Source organism: Hippichthys cyanospilos, chromosome 7, assembly GCF_059441005.1.
Source record: "Hippichthys cyanospilos isolate Australia breed blue-spotted pipefish chromosome 7, RoL_Hcya_1.0, whole genome shotgun sequence".
Lineage (NCBI taxonomy): Eukaryota > Metazoa > Chordata > Actinopteri > Syngnathiformes > Syngnathidae > Hippichthys > Hippichthys cyanospilos.
The window spans coordinates 3,977,573-4,000,649 of record NC_142375.1 but is presented as its reverse complement, the minus strand read 5'-3'; the positions used below and the strand labels follow the sequence as shown (position 1 = coordinate 4,000,649).

The 23,077-nt window shown below is 39.9% G+C and overlaps 1 protein-coding gene and 1 pseudogene across 1 annotated transcript in view; one reads left to right on the top strand and one right to left on the bottom strand.

Moving 5' to 3' along the window:
• The window catches only part of LOC148420726 (teneurin-3-like), a 114,682-nt gene that overhangs the window by 6,101 nt on the left and 85,504 nt on the right, over window positions 1-23,077 (bottom strand). The window contains exons 36-49 of the mRNA XM_088418626.1: window positions 21,927-22,031; window positions 16,570-16,700; window positions 14,860-15,029; window positions 13,146-13,272; window positions 11,608-11,805; window positions 10,585-10,644; window positions 10,122-10,466; window positions 9,730-9,974; window positions 9,469-9,650; window positions 7,865-8,067; window positions 5,988-6,098; window positions 5,443-5,585; window positions 5,203-5,327; window positions 2,024-2,154 (exon numbers count right to left, since the gene is read on the bottom strand). Of these exons, the coding sequence (XP_088274752.1) occupies window positions 2,024-2,154; window positions 5,203-5,327; window positions 5,443-5,585; window positions 5,988-6,098; window positions 7,865-8,067; window positions 9,469-9,650; window positions 9,730-9,974; window positions 10,122-10,466; window positions 10,585-10,644; window positions 11,608-11,805; window positions 13,146-13,272; window positions 14,860-15,029; window positions 16,570-16,700; window positions 21,927-22,031 (2,276 nt within the window). The remainder of the gene's footprint in view (window positions 1-2,023; window positions 2,155-5,202; window positions 5,328-5,442; window positions 5,586-5,987; window positions 6,099-7,864; window positions 8,068-9,468; window positions 9,651-9,729; window positions 9,975-10,121; window positions 10,467-10,584; window positions 10,645-11,607; window positions 11,806-13,145; window positions 13,273-14,859; window positions 15,030-16,569; window positions 16,701-21,926; window positions 22,032-23,077) is intronic.
• LOC148420727 (uncharacterized) lies at window positions 20,003-20,797 on the top strand (annotated as a pseudogene).

Genomic DNA, 23,077 nt, shown 5'->3' with positions numbered 1-23,077 from the left:
GTTGTGGGTTTGTTAGTTCTTGTGTCTTGTTCCTATTCAGCTTCCCTCACGTCTGTCCTCGTTAGGTTGATTTATTTCCACCTGTATGTGTACCTGCCCTCCTCGTGTCCTCCAATCAGCTTCCTATGTCTTTTGTCTCTCTCCAGCTGTTTCGTGTTTCCTCCTTAAGTATAAATTTTATTTAAGTCCCCAGTTTGTATTCAGTTAGTTGTCGGGTCATTGTCAATGTTTAAGTCTAAAGTAGTTTGCCCCGAGAAGTCCTTTGCCTCCCTGTTGCTGTCTTCTTGCCCGTGAGTTTCGGTTTCTGTTTCAAGTTTTTCTTTGTTACTTTGTATCTTGAGTTTGTCTTGTTTTAGCAAGCCCCTGAGTGTAAATAAATCCTTCCTTGTTTTGAGCATACAGTATCTCCTCCTGGCTTCCCTGGCTCATGGTGGGTCCAGCTTTCCTGCTCCTCAGCAGCACCATGTCTAGCAGGAATGACATGTTAATTTCAGACTCCGTTCCTGCTCTTCAATCCATCTAATTTGTTTTGATTAGTTTATCAGAGTTATTATTTGAGGTTCTTTCTTTTCTTTTATATTAATTTACTTCAAGTGCTTGCCGCTCCTTGTATACTAAGGTCGACGGGTGAAGATGGCAACAACAGCGGGAGCTCAGAGACTTCCTGTCCTTCTTCTTTCTCCGTTTTCTGGTTACACTCAATTTCCATCCAACACATGCTACCAAAATACAAGCCAAAACAAGCCAGAAATAAAACCGGAGGACAAGCACATGACAATTAAACAGGTAACTTGACAGCTCCAGCAACAAAGAAATCTGTTGACTAAACTTATGAATCAACACCAGGAAAACTTCAAAACAAGTAAAAGGTTTTGTTAAAATGATCCTAGACTCAAATAGCACACTACTTGATAGCATCGCAAAGGAATACACACAGGAGGTTGATGACATTAAAAAAATCAAACTTAACAAGCAGAATAATGTCAAACTATGCAAGCAAATCTCAACAAGACAGTGTGACAGTGTTAATATTAATTGACAAAGTGGACAATCTAGAGGGCTTTTCCAACAGATATTTTGGTTACAGGTGGATTACAGGTGGATTAGGAGAAATTAGCAGAAACTTGGAAAGATGCCATAGATAAAGAGACGGATAGATTCCAAAAGCTGCACGTGAGAAGAGAGAGAGCTTACCTACTACCGGATGAATGACAGGACAAATTGGGAGGTGTGATGTGCTGATGAAACAGATGCGCCAGGTCGAATTAAAGTAATAAAATAGGCTGAAGAAACCAATCAGAATTGGCCTTGACAAAACTGAGTTCATTGTAATACCAAATTCGGCCATGTGGTCTTGCCAGACTTGGTGAAACGTACTCTTAGTTGTAACTCAACTGTATCAATAGTCATAATTGGAACTTCTTAGTCCCGCACACCAGCTCGGGCTCCTTGCCAGAGAGGTGTAAATACATCTCCCAAGAGCTAGCTTCTGTAACCGGGGATCAATTCGCCAAGGTCCTCTGCCCTTGGCCCCAGCCCAGCTCACTCCGCGTCCCCTCTCAAAGGTGAAGAGCCCATGGAAATGGGGATCCATGTTAACTTTTCCGGCAGAGCATGGCCGAACTTCTCGGGTGCAGGCCACCAGGCGCTTGCCATCGAGCCCTACTTCCAGGCCCGGCTCTACCCCGGTGACCCGCGTCCAGGCAAGAGAAACGTGTGTCCGATATTTCTATTCGTCATAAGGGGCATATGAGCGATGCTTAGTCTGGTTCCTCACTTAAGACCTGCTTGCCATGGGGGACCCTACCAGGGGCATAAAGCCCCAGACAAGTTTGCTCCTAGGATCATTGGGATACGCAAAGCCCTCCAAAACGGTAAGGTGACAGCTCATGGAGGGAGTTAAAGACCGATGATTTGATTTAACAAAAAAAAAAAAAAAAAATCTCTATAAATGCTATGGGTATCGTTCCTTTTGAGGCAAAACGAATAATTGTTGTTACGATGGCGTGCAAATTTTACTCACAGGTAGATCATCCCACAGCTGACTTTTTTTCATCTCCAACGATGGCTGTGTCAAGTCAAAATTTGGAATGGGGAATCCTGGAATTGTGTTGTGAAGGTGGAATCCAAATGTGACCAACCAGATGTTAATATCTAAACAGACAGAGCAAAAAAAACAACAACAACAAAACATTACACACTTCTTCTGTTTACAGCACAACTGAGAAGACAAAGCGGTACGATTTTGACTGTGCTGCTTTTGTAATAATCCAAATTTTGTCCCACTTGTGTCAAAAACACTGCAATGTTAGCACAAATACACAAGACCTAGCAGAACCTCAGAGAACTTTCATTCACACGGCTTGCATTTCTGCCGGTCAAGCAAACAAAGTGCAATGCCTACTCTCCGTTAGCAGTGGACCCCAGAATAGAAAAATGAAGTTGTTTGTATGCACCAGTGAATGAAACAGCAGTCATTCATTGTTAAAAATGAACCCTTTCACTACCGATTCTTTTGTTTTCTTTCGAAATAAATTGGATTTATAGCATCTATAGTTTGGTTATAAGTCTAGGATACTTGACAAATTTGCTTAAACATTACCACTTCCATAAAGTAGGTTATAGACCCTTTAGGTTATAGACCCCGTGGGATTATACATCCCACTGGGTTTATTTTAAACACTTCAATTGATGAAATGTTACTCATAAGAGCAAATGCACTTAACATATTGACATATATAGTACATATTATCAATATCTTTTCACACTATCGATGGTTAATTGAGGAGAAATTATACAATGCAAGCTACCCCGTTGACAGTGAGCCCAGCACTGGCTTGCTGTGTATGGACAAGTTGCTAAATGCCATTAAAATATGTATTTAGGTGTGGAATGAACCACTGGGATGCCATTTCATCTTATTGCTACAATTCCTATACCCACTGCCATTTTTTGAAAAGCTGTGGGATGCATTGTCCCAACCAACGGGAGTGAGAGGGTTAATTGAGGAACTAGTGGATTACTGGTAACTTTAATACGATTTTACAAATAATTTACTCTAAAGATGTCTAGAGCATTCCCCATGCTCTGGGAGTGGTTTTTGAGACAGCAAAAAGGCCATGTGTCTCTTTTGCTTATTCCTTTTTTTTCTTCTACGTCTTGTTCAGCCGATTGGGCTCACCTCAAAGGGCTAGCCCAATTTTCAAGCATGGCTACTGCTCTCTTCCACCTTTAAATTGCAGTGCTGATCGTGGCATTGCTTGTAAAAGTAAGATTTTTTTGTGTATTGTAATGTTCAACGTTGTCAGGTGTGAGAAAGCCTACGAAGAACGACTGAAAGTTAGTAAATTGAAGTGTGCAGCAGCTCCTGACCACATGTTTGACCACGACTGGGTGAATCCAAGAGCATTACAGGATTATAGACAGTGGACTAATGTGTTTGGTCCTATTCCTATTATTTTTATTATTATTAGTTTTTAATGCTTCATGAAATCTTGCAGGCCAGATCAAACCTCTTCCAGATCCAGCCCGCGGGCCGTACGTTTGACACCACTTTTTTTCTGGACGGTTCATATTTGGCTGTATCCTTTCAAAACTTGGGGCAACAACTCTGGGGGAAAAAAAAAGACACTTTGAAATGTCATACGAAGGGTGCGGAGCATTTTGTATTTCGTAACCCTGCCATAAAATACGAATTGCTCAATAACTCAGCAGCACAGCCGCAAAAAAATCCAAACCTCACATGTATAGAGTCGCAGCCTAGAATCATCTATATTTTAATATTCTGTTATACATATAGTGCCACCTAGTGATGATAAAAAAATCAATATAATTTGCCAGGTAAACCTCAAAATGTTGATCACATTCCATGCTGAATCTTGTAACTAAAAGTCGCCGTAAAATCTGAGTCAATGTGACTATAAAAGTTGCTATACCTTGACCCAGATAATCATATAATGGCAAAATTTCATGCGCTTGATGAGTCCAGTCCTGAAGATACCTTATTTTATATAGATAAACTTATGTTTCATTGTGCGACCTATTGGTTCGCCCGATATCCCTCACATTTGCTCAGAAGAATGTAATGATGTTAATCATTAGCAATTCTTCAAACAATCTGGCCTCTGCCTGTGGGTCTTCAATCAGGTGCACTTCCAAGAGCTTCTCCATTTTAGCACCAAATGGATACATTGGGCCTCATGTTTGTCCTTTCTGAAAGTCAACACCATCTCCTGAAAAGTTTGTTGTTTCTACTATTTGGACGTTATTCCAACCTATTAAGTTCTCATTCTTTGCTCCTCCTTCAGCTGCAGTTAGTGCCTTTGCGATTTACCTATCTAAAGTCCCTTGTACATTAGCGAATAAACATTTATATTATAAGAACTGATTTGTGTGTATCTGTGAAAGAAATCATATATTCGGTTGTTATCATTATGCGTTTATTCCTTGTCTAGAATAGCATGCATTGCTATCCATCCACGTATGCAGTCCTAGTTCATCTTGCCCCAGCTCTTAGATAAAGCTGTTGACGCAGAAAAGTGTGAACTTTTTGTTATGTCTTGTAATGTGCAATGCTTTGCTGACTGAATAAAAATCAGGCGCGGACGGCTGGGCTTTGGACGGTTTTGGCAAACTTGAGATTGAGAGCCAAGTCAATCTTGGTTGGTCTGAGTTACTATTTTGCTGCTTAGCAGCTGGGCTTGTCTTAGTCTTCTTTCATAGATTTCTCTGACAGTATCTTTTGATCCGTTTGAACTATGCTACCAAGTCCCAGTGTGTTCAGTGGAGGACATCCTGGCCTTTTGTCGTTTTGCCAAGACAAAATTGAGAAAATGACAAAACACATGAATTGTTTCAGTCTCAGAAGGATTTTTAAATTCTTTCCACAAGTATAGAAACAGTATACATTATTTAATCCTTGCATATTTCTTCATACAATAATGCAATCTAAAGCAATCCAACTGGATGCTCAGGATAAGGATGCTTAATGTGTCTGGGTAATCCCAATTCAGGTTACATGATCTTCACCTGCAGAGCTCATTAGAAATCATAGCCTTATGTGTTAACGTGTGCACCTCTACATAATTAACAGAATGTTAAATGGCTTTGAGAATTTTGTCAATACATGCTTTGGCCCTTCATGTGCATATTTATTTTCCATTTTAACCTTAAATGTAGTAGTAGTGGGCATTTCAGTGGTACCTGTCACATATTCTTTGACTTGATGGATTTTGCTGATGGGGTTGTTGCCTTGGAACATGTAAAGATTAAAAGGCTGAGGATCTTTACCAACTCTGGTCCAAGTGCTGACGTCAGGGGTTGTCCACCTTCAAGACAAAAACATCAGGGTCTGACAAATATCCGACAAAGCGGTTATGTAAAGTATAATCACATCTCATACTCAGAAAAAAAGTGAAAGAGAGTAAATCGGGGACAACATACCTCCCAGCGGGGATGTCATAGTCTCTGTCTCCGAAATGCAGCAGTCGTGTGAGAGGATCATACAAGCCTCCATGGAAACCAATTACCAGCACAAAGTCTGGGTTGGAATCAAAATAAATCTCACCGTATGCTGTGTATTGCACCTACAGATGTTAAGAAAAGTCTTCCATCATTTTCAGAAGAAAGAAATAGCGATAAACAGCACACAAACAACATCTTTAAAAATTCATCATATCCCAAGCAAACACGCATGCATGTACACATACACAATAAAGCCTTATTTGGCCGTCCTTTTCAGACACGTCTCACCGAAATAGCTTTTTGCCACGAAACATTTGTGCATAATACACAGTTGACATAAGGTGCTCCATTAACATGATTAAATGACATTGCATGACATTGTCAGCGTGGCAGTGAGATTTGCACAAAGAACAGATTCTCGGGTGTTAAATGTTACACGGCGGCATGTGGCATTCCAACTTTGTCTTTAAGTTGTAGGAACACAAGTTTCCAGGTCGAATTCCATGCCCCACTTTGACACATACCTGCTTAAGTAAGAGTCCATTGTTGCTGAAGACTGCCAGAGGGGTCCCAGTGTTATCACATGCAATGTAAAACTCTTCTCCATTGCTGATTTCCATAGCAAAAACATGGCCCTATAAAATAACATTTTTGATAAAGATAAATTTAAAATGTTAATCGAAAAAAATGAGGCCTTGTATGATAAATATTTTTTTTATACATTATTGAGTTGTAATTATGAGTTGAGGCAGACTAAGGGTGGCTCAGAAACCTTTCATGATGAATAAAAACTTTACATACGAGTTTCCCTTGCCCAGACACAGGTAACCGGAACACCTCTCAGGAGCCATGACTGGATGTGGAGCTTGTAGGCTACACCCATCGTGCTCAGCCGGGCTCAGCTCGAAAGGACTACATGGGCCCCCTTTCCTTTGGAAGGGCCCAAAGAGGTCGGTGCTCTGTGAGCCGGGCGGCTGACGAAGGCAGTCCGATCCCTGGCTACAGAAGCTAGCTCTCGAGGCAGGGGTATGTCACCTCAATGGCCGGAAAAAACTTGGAACTGGTGTATAAGGAAGAGAAGTTCCAACTAGATATACTGTAGTTGGGCTCACCTCCACACATAGGTCGGGCTGTGTTACCAGTCCTCTCGAGAGGGGTTAGACACTCTTCTAGTCTGGAGTTTGCCAGGGTGAAAGGTGCCAAACAGGTGTGGGCCTACTTATTGCCCCTGGCTTGATGTCTGGACAAACGGGTAGCCACCCTCTCCCTTCGACTGTTGTTTGTGCCTATGCAGCTAAAATCAGTTCAGAATACCGACCCTTGTTTGAGTCCTTGGAGGGTATGTTAGAGGGTGCTTTTTTCTGGGGACTTACTCGTTCTGCTGGGGGCTTCACTGCTCATGTGAGCAATGACAGTGAGACCTGGAAGAGCGTGATTTACAGGCACTCTGGTCTGAACCCAAACGGTTCTGTTGTTGGACTTTCGTCCTTCTCACGGATTGTCCACGATGAACACCATGTTGATGCAAAACTGTCTTCATATGTTGCCCTTGGCAACAAGACACCCTCTGTTGTAGTTTGATGCTTAACTTTGTGGTGGTGTCATCGGATTTGTGGCCACATGTTTTGGACATTCAGGTGAAGAGAAGGGCAGAGCTGTCAACTACTGCAGTGACTGCAGTGAAGCAGCTGGGTGTAAAGAGTAAGCTCTTGATTCATCAATCGATCTACGTTCATGCCGTCACCTATGGTCATGAGCTGTGGGTTGTGACCAAAAGAACGAGATGCCTGATACAAGCGGCTGAAACTAGTTCCTAGGATGTCTGGGCTCTCCTTTAGAGCTAGGTTGAGTAGCTCAGTTATCCGGGAGACACTTTTAGCTGGCGCTGTACCATGTTGAAAGAAGACACCTGGACAGTTGGCCAGTATACTACTCACACTCTTTACTTAATTAAATAAACGAGGCATGTCTCTGAAAAACGACCGCTTGGTTGACAGCATATAATACAGTATGTTTTCAGCACCTTTACGTACCTTTGAGCATGAATGCTTTTTTTCACCAGTTATAATACCAAAGAAGTAGCTCTCAGTTTCAAAACGTTTGGTGATCCCTGTTCTAATGGTTTGCTTGGACAGAGGGAGTCGTTTTCTTCACCCTTATTTACTTAGTGACCGTGGCCATGGGGAAAAATAACCAGATCAATCTCACCAATATCTGAATGAGCCAAGTTCAGTATTTTGTTGAAAAGGAACCTAATCAGGTTTGTGGGTGAAGTCAGTGATAAATTTAAGATGACGGACTACCTCTCAAATACTTTTGTTTAAGACGATATTTTACATGCAGGTATCTATCGTGCTGTGTACCAGCTGTTTGGCAAAAACAAAAACAGCAGAGTTGTTACCTGCAAGTCGTAGTAAAAGGAGGTGATTTCAGAGCTAGAGTGGTTATAAACATGTGTGATCTTGGTGGGGTAATTCAGGTCAGCATAGAAGAACTGCAGATGTTGTCCTAGACTGTTCCTGGCTGCCACTCGCCTACCCAGGCCGTCGTAACGGTACTGGATGGTCCAACTTGCTTCTTTATTGTAGACCCGAACAAGAAGACCTAGTGTGATCAAGAGGCAAAAAAAAGCTTTAGGTTAAAAGTAAAAAATGCCATGTGTAAATTTAGCCACAACACATTACAGGAAGTGTCAGAATGTCATATCCAGTCACACTGTGGACAGCATAAAAAATGGTATTATCAGAAGTACCAAGTATATGGATTGTCCATATTTTCTTGAGGAGATCTATTCGTTTCAGCAGCAACACTCATACACATAAAACAAAGAATAAATATTTCAACAAAAATAAAACAACTACCGTAAATGGGTAAATAAATCAATACATAGATCCATCCTAGATTTCATTGCTGAAGTATTTTGAAAATGAGAAACTACATGGATTGCCATCCACCATGTTTGACAACAAGGATTCGGGTGCGGCGTTCTGGTTCTGTGATGCATCATTGGTCACTCATGGACCAAACTCTACCAAAGTCAGAGTTTAGCCAAAAGCTACTTGAAAAGAACCCTGAACTCTGCTCAGCTTTATGAATTGATATACCTTTCAAGGACGAAGACAGCTGGCATGATGGGACGTTTCATTGTGTGTGAATTGTATGTGAACAACAAGAGGTGGGCAATGTCCTTTTTTTGCTGGCCGGGCAGTCGTCAGAGCATCGCTCCCCTTACATAATCGATTTTTTTTTTCATGCTGAAATTTGTATTTCATGTAAGAAATTTCAGACAAAGACCGGTCTGTCGGTAACTTCCGCCGCCCCTGTCAACTTCCATCGTCGACCCCCTACCTTGCAACCCCGCCCCCGCTCCCTCGCTCACTTCCATAGTAAGTCCCATTGATATGATCACTTGGATTTGAGTCGAATATGCAAATTAAGATGACATCAGGTCAACCTACTAGGGAAAGCAAGTCTATCAGCGAGTCATCTGCACCGCCGTTAGTCAAGCAGAGAATGGTGCAAGGCAACGAAAAATTTGAGCTTCAATCAGGATTCAATCTTAATGATAATATATGCACATTTGTAATTATGCTCAAATGAAGATTTTTTTGAACCATTTGTGGACATTTTGAGCCAATTACTTGGAAAACGGCTTCAACAATGTGTTCCAACAACTGAGGGATCACACGCCTCAGCCACCCTGGTAAGGTCCATTCAGGGCCTGTTTAGCCACACACTGCTTGGTGCAAACCGTTGTTATTAAAACACGTTTTCAGCAGATATCATATCTTGAGTAATTGTTCAACTTTATGTCCTAGGAAATTTCAATGTGACATGAGTGAATATAGTCATCATGTCGCTCCAAGAAAGTGTGTGGCCAAATCTTGTGCTGTGCGACCAACTGAAAACGTTGGTATCACCGGTGCTACCCGTGTGAAAGTCAGGATAGAGTCCTGGATTACATATATTTTAGGTAAAGTCATTATTCATAAGCATTTTTCTTACCTTTGGAGTTGTATTCAAATATCTCTCCCCCTCTTTGTCTTAAAAAACCATCTTCATCCAATTTGTATTGAACATCTCCCAGACGAGTGATTCTGTCTCTGAGGTCGTAACGAAGAGGTGTCAAGCGACCACTGTTTCCCGGATTCAGCAAATGTAAATTCCCATTTAGGTCATAATTATACCTGCAAGTCCAATTTATGAAACTATTAACAGCAATCCTTTCGAAGGGATCTTTTTTAAATCCTTATATTGTGACCTTACCTCCACGTATTTTTTTCATTGAGTGAGACCGTCTGCAAATGTCCATCGACATCATATTCATAACCGTATTTAGTCGTGTTGGCAAATGGTCCTATCTTGATCTCACGCTTGGTGACTCTGCCCGTGCTATCATACTGAATGGTGATCCAATACATCAGAGACCTGAAGATCTCATACTGGATCTCCTTGATGCGACCATGCTGGTCAAAGTGCTTGGTGTAGGTCATAACTGCTGTGGAGATGATCTAAATGCGTGCAGAGATAGGAAGACAGTTGAATGTGCTCAGAAGACAATATTTCTTCTTTTTTTTGCAGACACGTCATGTTTATGAAGAGATGATCTTAATGTATGGCTTTCATACATTGTCTCAAATCTACCAAAGCTGTCTTACCTGGTTAATGTCATAGTAGATTACTCCAAACTTTCCAAATTGCTCCACCTTTCCAGATATGTCATCAAATTGGTAGAGATCAATTGGCAGTGGCGTCTCATTGATTACAGCTTGCATGCTTGTGACTCTGAAGCTGTTGTCATAGGTGTAGTCAAAACGCGCGTTAACCATCCCATCCTCGCTGAAGCGGAATATCTGACGGTCGACCAGTGGACCAATTTGGCGGTATCGTATGGAACAAATAAATCCTTCGGTCTGCAGGTTGACTGTCTTCAGCACGCCCGCTGTCTCATCATATGTAAAACTGACCCGAGTTGAATCGTACAGAATCTCGGCCAGCTTGTTCTGGGGAGAAAGAAAAATACGTCGTTAGTACTACAACAGTCCTGCTTGTTTCTATCCACTATTACAATATGTGATAGAGATTGAAATAGCTTTGGAATATGAAATGAAACACACATACTTGTCTGCGATATTTGTACAATATACGGCGCCCAGTTCCAAGATGGGCGACTCTAAGGAGCTGAAAAGAGAGAAAAATCTTCAAAACCTCGAGATAGTAAAACATATTCATGTACCTAGTGGATTGCGTCCAAAGTAGACATATATGACATTATGTATTTTTTTCAATACAGTATTTACCGAAAGTGCTAGGTTTTTGAATAACATACTTCCGAAGCAGTTGACCTTACATTTCCTAGACACAATTTCTACATCGCTGTACTGCCATTAATATTGTATTCATTGCTCTTACGCCGTCCTTTTGCATCATTTTCATATTTGTTGTACAACTGAACTATTAGACACTTTATATTGCTTATTGACTCGGCATATTATGGACATTTGTGTTTATGTTCATAACGTATATTTGTACATGTTTTCCTCCCTCAAGTAAGTCGCTCCACCAAGACAATTCCGTTGTGTTTTTTAACATACTGTTTGTGGAAGCAATCACCAGCACAGCTATCACTACAATAAAACTTTAAATGAACTGGCACAGATTCGTTCATTGTGATATAATTGAGTGTGTGTTATTTGGCAGCTTGGGTCTGGCTCCATAAGTTAAAATACAAACGATGCTCATCCTGTTTTATGGAGGCTCTGATGTTCAAATGTTTTCATTTTTTGCAAAAGAATTATTTTGACACCTGCATCAAACACAGTGGCCGCTTCAAAGGGTTTGTTAAGTGTACTGGGATTCTTGATCTTTGGGTTATTTTGACAAGGGTTTAACGTGATGTACATTTCATAAAACCCTATTTATTTTTCGTACTGAGATTCTTGATCTTTGGGGTATTTGGACAAGTGTTTAACGTAATGTACATTTCATAAAACCCTATTTATTTTTCGACACAAAATTTAAAGAGTGAGAAGCCGCTTTCAGGGGGAAATCTATTGCACAATTGTAGAGCGTCTCATCTAAAAATGATGTCCCAACAAATGGCCTAAAAGTAAAGTTAATTGTCAGTGTTACTGGCATACATACCTGTCCATCTTCAGCGTAGTCCACAGTAACTGAGGCATTGCTCTCCGGTGGTGTGTAGATATTTCGGTAGTAGCCGATGGATCTGATGGTCTGCATGGTGTGTCGAGCCACACTCGGCATGGTAACAGCTGACAGGCGGTCCCCTGAGTCATAATCGAAAATGTACTGGCGCTGGCTGTGCAGCAGTAAGACCATTGACTGTTGAAAGACACGGGGAGAGAATGTAAGATACTGATCGCACAAACTGAAAGAAAAACATGTCAAATGTCCGACCCTGGGGCCAAATGTGGAATGTGCTTGAATGTTATCAGGCCTGCTGCCTCTGTCGTAAAAGTAATAAAGTCTGGCCCTCAGCTCTGGCGACTAGCGTAAAAAATGAACTGTAAATGAAACCACATTTTCTCACAAGAGTGCATGCGACCTGGAAGTTGATTTCACGCCACCATACAAAGTAGGGTCTCAATTGCCTTAAAGCGGCCCTATCATGAAAAAGTCAACTATTTTGAGCTTTTAACTATGTTACAATGTTGATTTCCCATCCTAAAGCCCTCTTAAGTGTTATTTTCCTTCATTGATGCATTTCTAAGCATGCCTTACTAAACATAACTTGAGACGTGATGATGACAGAAGAATCAAAACAGAGGTTCTTATACTGTAAGTGTAATGTGAGACGTGCTCAGGCTTATTAAGTCGTGAGTCACGAGAAGCGATTTTAACACAGTTTGTTGCTCTTGCTAACTTTGGGACAGTCCACTTTCCACAATGGGACAGGCTTCAATTACAGTATTTTCCACACTATAAGGCGCACCGGATTATAAGGCGCACCCTCAATTAATGACGCTTTTAAGACCTTTTCCCTGTATAAGGCGCACCGGATTATAAGGCGCACCCTCAGTTAATGACATATTTTAAAACTTTTTCAATTACGATATATTAATACTCAAAGTAATAACAATAATGACTCAAATAATAACTCTCAATCGAATAACTCAATGTCAATATGACCAACCTTGTTCAACTGTAAACACACAAAAGAAAAAGATAAAGCTTACTTTATCAGTTCATTCCCCATCTACCAATCTCAATATTGATCCATATATAAGGGACACCTTAAGGTGCACCATCAGCTTTTTTTTTAAAAAAAAAAGACGTTTAGGTGTGCCTTATAGTGCGGAAAAATACGGTAGTTTTGCTTGCTTTGTTTTGCTTCACAAATGGACTTTGATAATCTTGTTTTGTGTGTGGAATCAATAGAGAAAAAAGGTTTTAAATTTGTATACTTTTTGACATAATTATACAGTACTCATCCCATTTATCTTGTTCTCATGACTCGGCAGACATTTCTCTCCGTTTTCACTGAGAGAAAGTTGCGTGTGGGATTCTCTCTCCCCAGAGTTGGTTAGATTTCTGTGCATGGAGATGTGAATGTATATATCTGACTGAATTTGAAAAGCATACGATTCTGACCAAACTATCAGTAAAATAAGAGGTCTGACTATCTCTTCTATGGTAACTGTGTACTTGTAGTTCTCCTTTACCTTATCCAAATAAGTGTAGCTCCATGTCTTTCCATCTGCAAATACTCTGGAAATGATTCTTCCTTGACGGTCATACTCCCACTTCTCTGTGGTTGGACCCCTTTGCAGGCCAGTTACCTGCCCGGTACTTGAAACACACAGAAGCCCAAACCAGTTTAAACATATATATTCCTCAAATAGCATTATTGCCTGAGTCATTTTTTCCGCGAATTGCGATATCTAAAATACTTTACACCCCTTCCACTGCTGCATCAGAGCTCCTTTCTTCCGATGTCCTTAACCAATAACAACACCAATCACAACACTTGATAGAATTACAACAAAACAAACACAAATCTGTTAAATCTACTCTTTTGACATCTGGTAAGTTCATGTTTCTTACATTTTCAGGACACCAAATGTAATTTCAAATATTAAACGGATTATGAACTATGTATTAAAACTATAAACTGCATTTTTTATTCCCCTAGCAATTGGTTAGCAAAGACAAGTAAACACCTTTGATATTTCAAAAAGAGATCCTCTGGCCGCGACCAGTTTTACTCCAAAACATTATGTTTCTTTTGATCAGAAAAAAAATATGACTAACATTTGTCATTTCATCTATTTATTTTGGAGAAGTCAGTAAATACCTAAATACACTCAAAGGACTGACTAAATCGAGTCGTAACTTCTTATCATGGGAGGCTCATGACTCTTCATCTACCACTTCTCCGAATCCACTCCATATTTTTCGTCTTCAGCATTCGGCCAACCATGAGACATACTGTAAGGAGTGCACCTTGTGAGCAAATAGCTTGCATTTTTGCCATCAAATGGTCACAGTTAATCACTATAGTGCTCAACTGGTTTAATATTAAAAGTTGAGCTGGCCATATGTACTGCACATAACATACTGTATGTGTACATTTAATAAGGTATATATGCAATTTTCGCTGATGGGACTTACCTCAGTTATGTTTGGTGTAATTTATTTTCTTGACAGTTTTACAATATCAATGAGTGAGATTGACACAACTAAATTAAAGAGGGGTAACACTCAATTGCTGTTCGCTGTCTGTCTGTAGATAGAAGCCATTTATAACATCTTGGAAGGACAGAACATTAGGTTCTTAAATTAAAGAAAATAAATCAATAATTCATTTCATTTTATTTTATATTGTGAAAGTATTCATGACTCTTCAATAAAGCAATCCATTCAAGCAGTTTAATATATTTTTAAATGAAATAATTTCGAAATTTGTCAACACTTGTTTTGTGTCTACAATTGCCTGCTAACGAGGCGATGAAGCCATCAAAGCTAAAATGGCATTTGATTTTATAATGCTGTTTTTGACTAAATAATTGGCGGCAAACCTTTTGGGGAAAATTGACCCTTTATTGTTATAGGGAAGTGTGCGATTTGCAATTTTTATTTTGTAAACTTCATTATAGCTGCCAAGCAACACATATACTTGTTGTCAAATTGAATACATCTCTGAATAAAAAGGGGACTTAATTGGTATTTTTTTAGTTTGTTTCGCCAAACATTTGCAATGGGGGTCCTTGGAAAGCTTGCTTTCTTAAAGGGGTCGCTGACTCCAAAAAGGTTTGAGAACTCCTGGTTTAATCAATGGGGTATCAATATGAAAGGTGTAAAATAATAATAAGTGATTTGATACTAAACAAACTCAATTACATTACAAATACACCCCTGTACAAATTTGTGCAATACCTAGAGTATGTCAGGTTAACAGCGAGTAGCTTGCTGCTTGGAACCCAAAGCGCCGGATGCCCTTGGGTGTCATAGATGATCTTCAGTAGGAATTTCCGGTGATCATCATAAATCTTCTCTGTTCGTACAGTGCGATCGTAATCTACAGACAACAGGTTCCGTCCATTCACCTTAGAAAGAAAATAAAACATAATCAGAGAGACACGTTGACATCTTACAAGAGAAAAACAGGCAGTTGCCGGACTGTGGTTGTGTCATCATTATAGACTGTGTCATCTTTCTGATGAATGAATTAATACATAGTGAAATGGCATTTACACACACAGTTTAGACAAGTGGCTGATTAATCTTGACCGAAAAGCGTACCGGTAGGAACTCTAAATAAAAATTATGAGGTAAAATGGGCCCAATTTTGCTCTTTTAAAACATAGGCAATAAATAACACTGCTCACTTGTACATAAAAAACAACAGTGAAAAAAACATTAAAAATGAAAAATACTGCAAAAAGTAAAATGTTTCCATTTACATGTGACCGTAGTATACACCCCACGTTTGTGACCTGCCTAGCCTACACAACTGTTAAATAAATTCCCTTTCACACACATACCTACAAAAATGTACTAACAGGTAAAATTCATGAGTCAAAAACATATTTACTTTTCTTCGTCTTAAATTTAAGCAACATGACACTGCTAGACACAATAGTGATGCAGTAAATATACTCATTGATTGGAGCAACGTCATCAGAACTACTAAGAGTGCTGTTGCACTGCCTTCTGCCATTATTGACTGTTGTGGGAATTACAAAATCTGGAGCAATGGTAATTTTGTTTCCAAGTTTGTTCCGAACATGCAGTCATAAAACAAGAAATGAAAAAAACAAACAAACATATAAGCCTACATCACCCTAATACCATTCAATTCAAAACATGTATGCCTACACCCCCATAATATTCATTGATGAACAGAAAAGCAATTCTGAATTGATATAACAATTATTTTATGAATTAAAAAAAATAAAACAGTCGCTTTCTGTGTAAATACACCATACACGCGCTACAAAGGAAGAGACGACAAATCAAGTCACTTTCCAGCGTCGTCATGCAAAGGCCAACTGTAAAAAAAGGGCTTCACAGGTGAAGAGAAATCAGACAGCATCACACAAACCAAAACTAATATACAACAAGCATCAACATACATCAAGTATGAATGTATTCTTCACAAGGAATTCTGAAACTACTAGTACTATAGTCAATTAGCACTATTCTTCATCAAAAATCAACATATTGCCACACTTGGGCATTTCAGTCACATGCAACAAAAAGCAACACGGGTGAACTTATAGTGTGAATGTGCGTCCTAATAGTTGTTTAATATGTGGCCTGCTATTGAATGGCAAGCACTACAATGTGTAATCTGCCTTTTGCCTCAAAGTCAGACGGGTGAGGCTCCAGCTTGATGTGGCTTGGAAGAGGATATTCTCTATGGAAAACCTATGGCTGGACAAATGTGTATTGCTTCCAGATATATATGTCTGTAAGTAAAAGGTCAATGTTGATCTTTTATCGCATGTCCAACTCAAAGATTTGAGTCTACGGCAAAAACAAAAGAATCCTTTTAGCTGGGAGAGTAATTAGCGATATCTTAGAACCCGGGACACACGGCGCCTACCGATTTCTCTTTTGTGGCTAATTTTGAGTGCTACTTACTCGAAGCTTTCTTCCGAAGACGGTAATTTTCCCTTGAGTCTGTTCCTTCCTAAACCTCCACTCCACCAGATGTTGGCCATTCTCTCCTGGCAGTGTCATGTTGCGTCGCGTTACAGTCGGGTTGGCGGCGCCTGGATTTTGACAGAAAAGACACAGCATGCCATGTCAGGAAATATGCAGTATGAACTCCTGACGTACACGCGCAAAATTTGAAAGGCTACAGGAGCTGTGTCTAGAATATGTTACAAATATTGCTCAGTTTTGGTAGAGCTAGCGATGCAACAATATGTTTATTGTTTGGGTTTTCAGTTTGCCTTTGTCTCATACAGACAGATTTAGGGAGCGACAGAATAAATGTATCACCGTGCGATGCAAGAAAAACCTCCAGCTGTAATGCACAACAGAAAATTAACAAAATTAAGAGTATTTTGCAGTTACAATTTCCCCTGGACAGTAAAACATATGAATGGAAAGAATTTGGGTAAAGCAGTATCCCATGCTGTCAAAAAAAAAAAAAAGCAAATCTCACGTTCAACACTGTCATTAAAAAATACAATAAAGTACAGCACATAAAGTCAAATTTGCTATAAATATACATTTTTGATAGCACATATTTAGTTGTGCTTTTAACTTAATATCAGTATACCAATTTAAAATTAATACACTGTTTCTTGAAACTGCCTATTTGTCATGTTGACAGCCCATAATATCGAACAACATATGATACCCTGTTATGTGTCTCACAACTCAAATGACATTAGTCCCATTAGTCCCAACGGCTGAAATTTGGCTTCTTGTTTTCTGGTTGTTAGTTCAAATGCTAACAGAATGTAGCCGCAAGGGGGTACAAGACAATGCCTTTTAGTGCCAGTTCCAAGCCTGATAAGTGCAGAGGCTTGTGTCAGGAAGAGCATCTGACGTAAAACTTCTGCCAAATCAAAAATGCGAATCAAACCGATGACTTCCATACCGGATCGGCCGAGGCCCGGGTTAACAACAACCACCTCCGGTGCTGTTCACCTACGGGTTGCCGGTGGAAATTTGGCTACTGTTCATGGAAGAAGGAGAGGAGGAAGGTGTGCCCGCTCACCGGAAGAGATAGAAGAGCAACACGAAGAGCCTAAATCCGAAAGTAGGGACCTTAAAAGTGGGAACTCGGACAGGAAAAGGTAGAGAGTTGGTTGACATGATGCAGAGAAGGTAGTTATACTGTGTTTACAGGAAACCAGGTGGAAAAGCAGCAAGGCTAGAAACCTAGGAACAGGGGTTACGTTCTTTTATTATGGTGTAGATTGGAAGAGAATGGAGAAGGAAATATCTTGAAAGAGGCCTTAGTTAGGAATGTTTTGGAGCTTAAAAGAGTATCCGATAGTGTTACGACTCTAAAGGGAGAAATACTGTAAAAGCTGTGTTTTTCAATGTTGTTAGTGGATATGCCCCAAAGACAGGATGTGTTGGAGAAGGAAAAAAATCTGGTGGGACTTTGATGACGTGATCCAAAGCATCCCTAGAAATGAGAGAGTTGTTATTGCTGTAGACTGCAATGGACATATTGGCGCAGGATGTTAGAATAATTGCATATACAGGAAGGTTATCCTATATGCAGTCAGTATGTTTGTTATGCAGTCAGTTAGTATATTTGTTATGCAATCAGTCCATTGGTCAATTAGGATGAATCAGGGCTGCGCAATTAATCAAATTTTAATCATGATCACAATATTGGCTGCCACGATTAATTAACATATTATTATATGTTATTAACATATTATTATATGTTATATTAACATTTAAAAAGCTGGTTACCTATACATGTCAAAGCAAGCACTTTCAGTCATCCTACCACCAGGGGGCAGACGCAATGTTAAGACTTCATTAAGCTTAAGAAATAGAAAGCGAGCAAATCCAGCAGCAACGGTGAGAAGGGCGGCAGCAAGGCTTGAACATGTCAGATGGCCTCATTTTGTCAACCGCGTCCATACTGCCAGAACTCGTACCTTCTAGAATTTCTTTACTGCACGGAAAACATGGCGGACAAACTATTGCTCCTAAAAATTTGCCGATACAAACACCTGATTTGGCTGAAAAGGACTACCGTCACCTAAGTACTATAAACATCTCCTGGTGAGCACTCACACTGGGGAGAGATGAAGAGTTGCTTAAGTTTGGAATAAATTGGCTTCATGGCGCCCTCCTGAGATATCAGCTTTCAATTCACCTTAAAAGCCTTTTGACTGCAATGTTTTCCACGTTTGCATGACAAAAGCCTCTGACTTGTAAGTAATGGCGCTGAGTTTCTCACCTGATTCCTAAAATATAGAGCGCTAGCTGTCAATTGAGACCCATTTTGAAAAATCCCATTGGCAAAAAATTGTTATAAATTCGATTTGAAATGACCGAAAATGACATTTTGACTGCTAAATGATTAAAAGTTGCTTAAAGGTAAATAATGTGCTTAGTTCTAAGTAGGCTTATTTTTTTTTCATTGGTTTGCCTCAAGTAAGTTAGTTGTGTTGCCCTGTATGCCAAGTTTTTGCCATGCCATAAGTGAGTTTGTCTTAATTGTTTATTATTTACCCATTTTTTATCATTTATTTATTTAAGTTTAGTATTATTATTTGTAAGTATCAAGCCTTGTAGCCTTGTTTATATACTGCTTGTTTAAAAGAAGTGCAAAAAAGACATGTTCGACCAAACATGATGAATAAACGTTATTAATAATTGGGATTTCAATATTAACCAAAATGATCGTGGTTATTATTTTGGCCATAATCGTGCAGCCCTAGTATCAATGTTTTCTGTTACTGTGGGTTGTGAAGAAGAGGAATTGACATGTCTCAAGCAGCTGCAAGAAAGAGACCGGCACCGTGACCTAAACAAAGGGCAAAAGCAGCAATGGGATGGCAGCTTCGTGACCTGACTGGTCGTGCTTGATGTTCCTGAGGAAGAAGATTCAAGCATGGACACTGCAATTCTCACGATCATAAACCAATTGTTTACATTGTTACCAAAGGTCTCCTCCAACCCTTCAGGGCAGCAATGACTTTCGTAACAGAAATGGACAGAATTTGTAACCAGACTAAAAGGAGCTTTCAGAAGGTGAAGGTTCCTGTCCACGCTCCTTCGAGAACATGGCCCTTGTCTTCTCCCTGCTTTGTTGCTTGTTAAATGTTTTATGTTGCCTGAACCTAACACAGGAAACAGAGGTGATGAAGAGGTGATGCACAGGTTTTGTATCCAGGAGAAGAATGCAGAAGGTCAGATAGAAAAATGATCATTGTAAAAATGATGGAAATGGCTGTGGTGAATATTTTCTTCCAGAAGAGTCATGAACAGGTGACCTATAAAAATGGAGGTAGGAGTTCAGAGGCTACAGCTTGCAATCTTAAGGAGATCAATGCCTGCAAAGAAGTGGTAGGTGAATGTACAGCATAGGATGGTGGTGTGTAGGATGACCCTGATGATGAAGGAGATGAATGCAAAGAGATAGAAGAGGAGAACATGTTGGATGCTAAAAAAAGAAGAGTGTTTATGGCGTTTAGGATGGAATTGAGACAGGCTCTGAACGGCCAAGAGGCACTTCCAGTCGACCGGACAACTACAGCTAGTACGATCAGAGAGACAGCTAGGAGAGTACTTGCTGTGTCATCCGGTGGGAAAATAGATCAGGAGACATGGTGGTGGAATGAGGAAGTGCAGGAGTGTATATAGAGAAAAAGGTTAGCTAAGAAGAAGTGGGACACTGAGAGGACCAAAGAGAGAAGACAGTTAAATGGAGATGCAACGTAAGGTGAAAGTAGAGGTGGGAAACACCAAACAAAGGGCTCACAATGACTGTATGTTAGATTGGATAGTAAGGAGGGAGAGACTGACCTATACAGGTTGGCAAAGCAGTGAGACAGAAACGGGAAGTACATGCAGGTGGTCCGGATGATCAAGGATAGAAATGGAAATGTCCTGACTGATGCCAGTAGTGTGATAGGAAGATGGAAATAATACTTCAAATGAGAGAGAACAACGAGCAGGGGGGGTTGGAACACGAAGTCGCAAAAATGGGTAAGGCTGAAATGAGAGGGCATTGAAGAGGATGAAGAGTGGCAAGGCACTTGGCCCTCACTGTAGAGGAATGGAAGTGCCATGGAGAGGTAGCAGGGAAGTAGTGCAGTATGCAGTATTAGCTTTGAGGATGTTGAGAGAAAAGTACAGAGAAGGTCAGAGGGTACTGCCCTGAGGCCAGATTGAGATGGTCCGGACATTTACAAAAAAGAGATAGTAAACATATAGGTAGATATATACCTATAGATAGAAGGATGCTGACTTTTGAGTTGCCAGGCGGGAGGCCTAGAGGAAAACCAAAGAGATGGTTTAAAGATGAAAGTTAAAGAGGACATGAAGGTAGTTGGAGTGAGAGAAGAGGATGCAGGAGACAGGCTTAGATGGAGGCAGATGATTCACTGCGGTGACCCCTGAAGGGAAAAGCCAAAAGGAGAAGTTCAAATGCCAACAGCGCAACAATGGGTTAGTGTTATTAAATACATTTTTTAATAGGTACAGTAACTACCCACATAGCAAAGACATTTGTCCTGGATTTGGCATGAAGCTGCCATAGGTGGTATTTACTTGGCACAAGCATAAGGCAAGTGACCCGACCATGGCCCAGGACTGGTCAGGCTCCTCAACGCCCACCAGTTGTACAATATAGCTAATAATATCACTCTCATACATCTCATACAGCCGTGACTATCCCAAGATCAAATACAATACTTTTTTCTGACTTCCTTTGCACATCACTTGTAAATAGCAACACCTACCATACCATGCACGAATGCACTTATTTTATTCACCATGCACGCTCGCACATTAGTGTTGGTGTATGTCTACCTAACCTACCTACTTAGGGTTCACACTTGTTCTCTGCTACGTATGTGTTGTTTATACCTTGTTTTTGTGTTAACTTGGTACTTATTCTTTTTTTAAGACATTTGTGTGGACAGCAAAACAAGAATTTCATTGTAGGGAAACACTTGTCTCTACACTATGCACAAGACACTTTGAATTTTGATTCTATTAGAAGTGCCGCATGAAGTGAAATGATGTACAGTATTTCCTGCCTTAATGTAAGCATTCTGTCATTTATACTGATTGTCTTATTTCAAATGGCTAGGTCTCATCTTGCCCCATAATTTCTATATTTGTGTTGGAAATTCTCGATTATACAATGCACCCTGGACACAGTTGCATATATGTGTAAATTCACTAAAAGTAAACAGTCCTGCATTAAATATAAATCATACTGCAGCAAGTATGAGCAAAAATAATAGAATTTCACATTCACAGTTTGTGGCGTAAAGCACACTTACCCGCCAAAATATGAGGCTCCGTTTGATAATGTGTATCCATCCCATTGGCATAGATGACCCTGAGAGAATGGTCGTTACCCACTTGGTAGCTGTTCCGAAGCTGGTCTATGGTGGGGGGGGGAAGTAGAAAGATATGTGGTTACCATAAAAGGGCATATAAAAAACGATTGAGAAGGGTTAAAAGGGACATAGAGATGATAAGCAGATGAACAAAGAAAAGATAAATAGTTCAATTAATTTTCACAGTCTTATTTGAACCTGCTAATCGAGCCTAATCAATATTTGCACTAAATATGTGCTTGACAGGATTGTGTTCTCGCCCATTTAATGTGACTTCTGTTTGGGATATGACTGACAGCATTGGGCATGTAACATGTTTTTGTCATTTGACATCTCACAAAGCGACCATGCAGGCAATTATTGAGCCATCGCAATGAAACCAAATGATTCAGTCCAAGAACTGTTATGCGCTCTGTTCTCCTCAGCTTTGTTTTTCTTTTTTCCTTTGGGATCCATGGCCCATCAAACACACGCCATTTTATTATTATTATATTTATTGTATTTTTATTTGTTTTGCTGGCACCACACCTATGGCAAGCAGATGAGCTCATCCAAAACTAATCCACGTTTGTCACGAGCCAAACTGTACGCGTTAGAAATGACACTTTTTATGCCCGTTGCAGACACCCAAGGTCTGCCATGAAAATGGTGTGCCAAGTAAACCAGATCGACCTCTTTCTCCTTTTACTGCTATCATGCGTCATTTATCAATCAATCAATCAAATTTTATTTATATAGTCTCAAAGGGCTTCACAGATGAAAAGAGGTCGTACAGAGACATCTTTTCAGTATAAGGTACACATAGTTAATAGTCAATATGGTACTGTACATATAGTAAATATTTACATTATATAACTGCTTATTCTTTCATGCATCACTATCAAATATAGTTTTGTATATGCTTACGTAAGCATACGTAAGCACTGTCTATGGGTTATAAGAGCTCAATGTATCAATATAGTTTAACAACTATGATATATTGTGTTTTTATCTCATGTCTATTGAAGTCCTCTTAAAGATCGTCCTCAATTGACTTTTCCCATTATTTGTAGCTTATTGTAAAAAATGTATTACAGTAATACAGCACTATC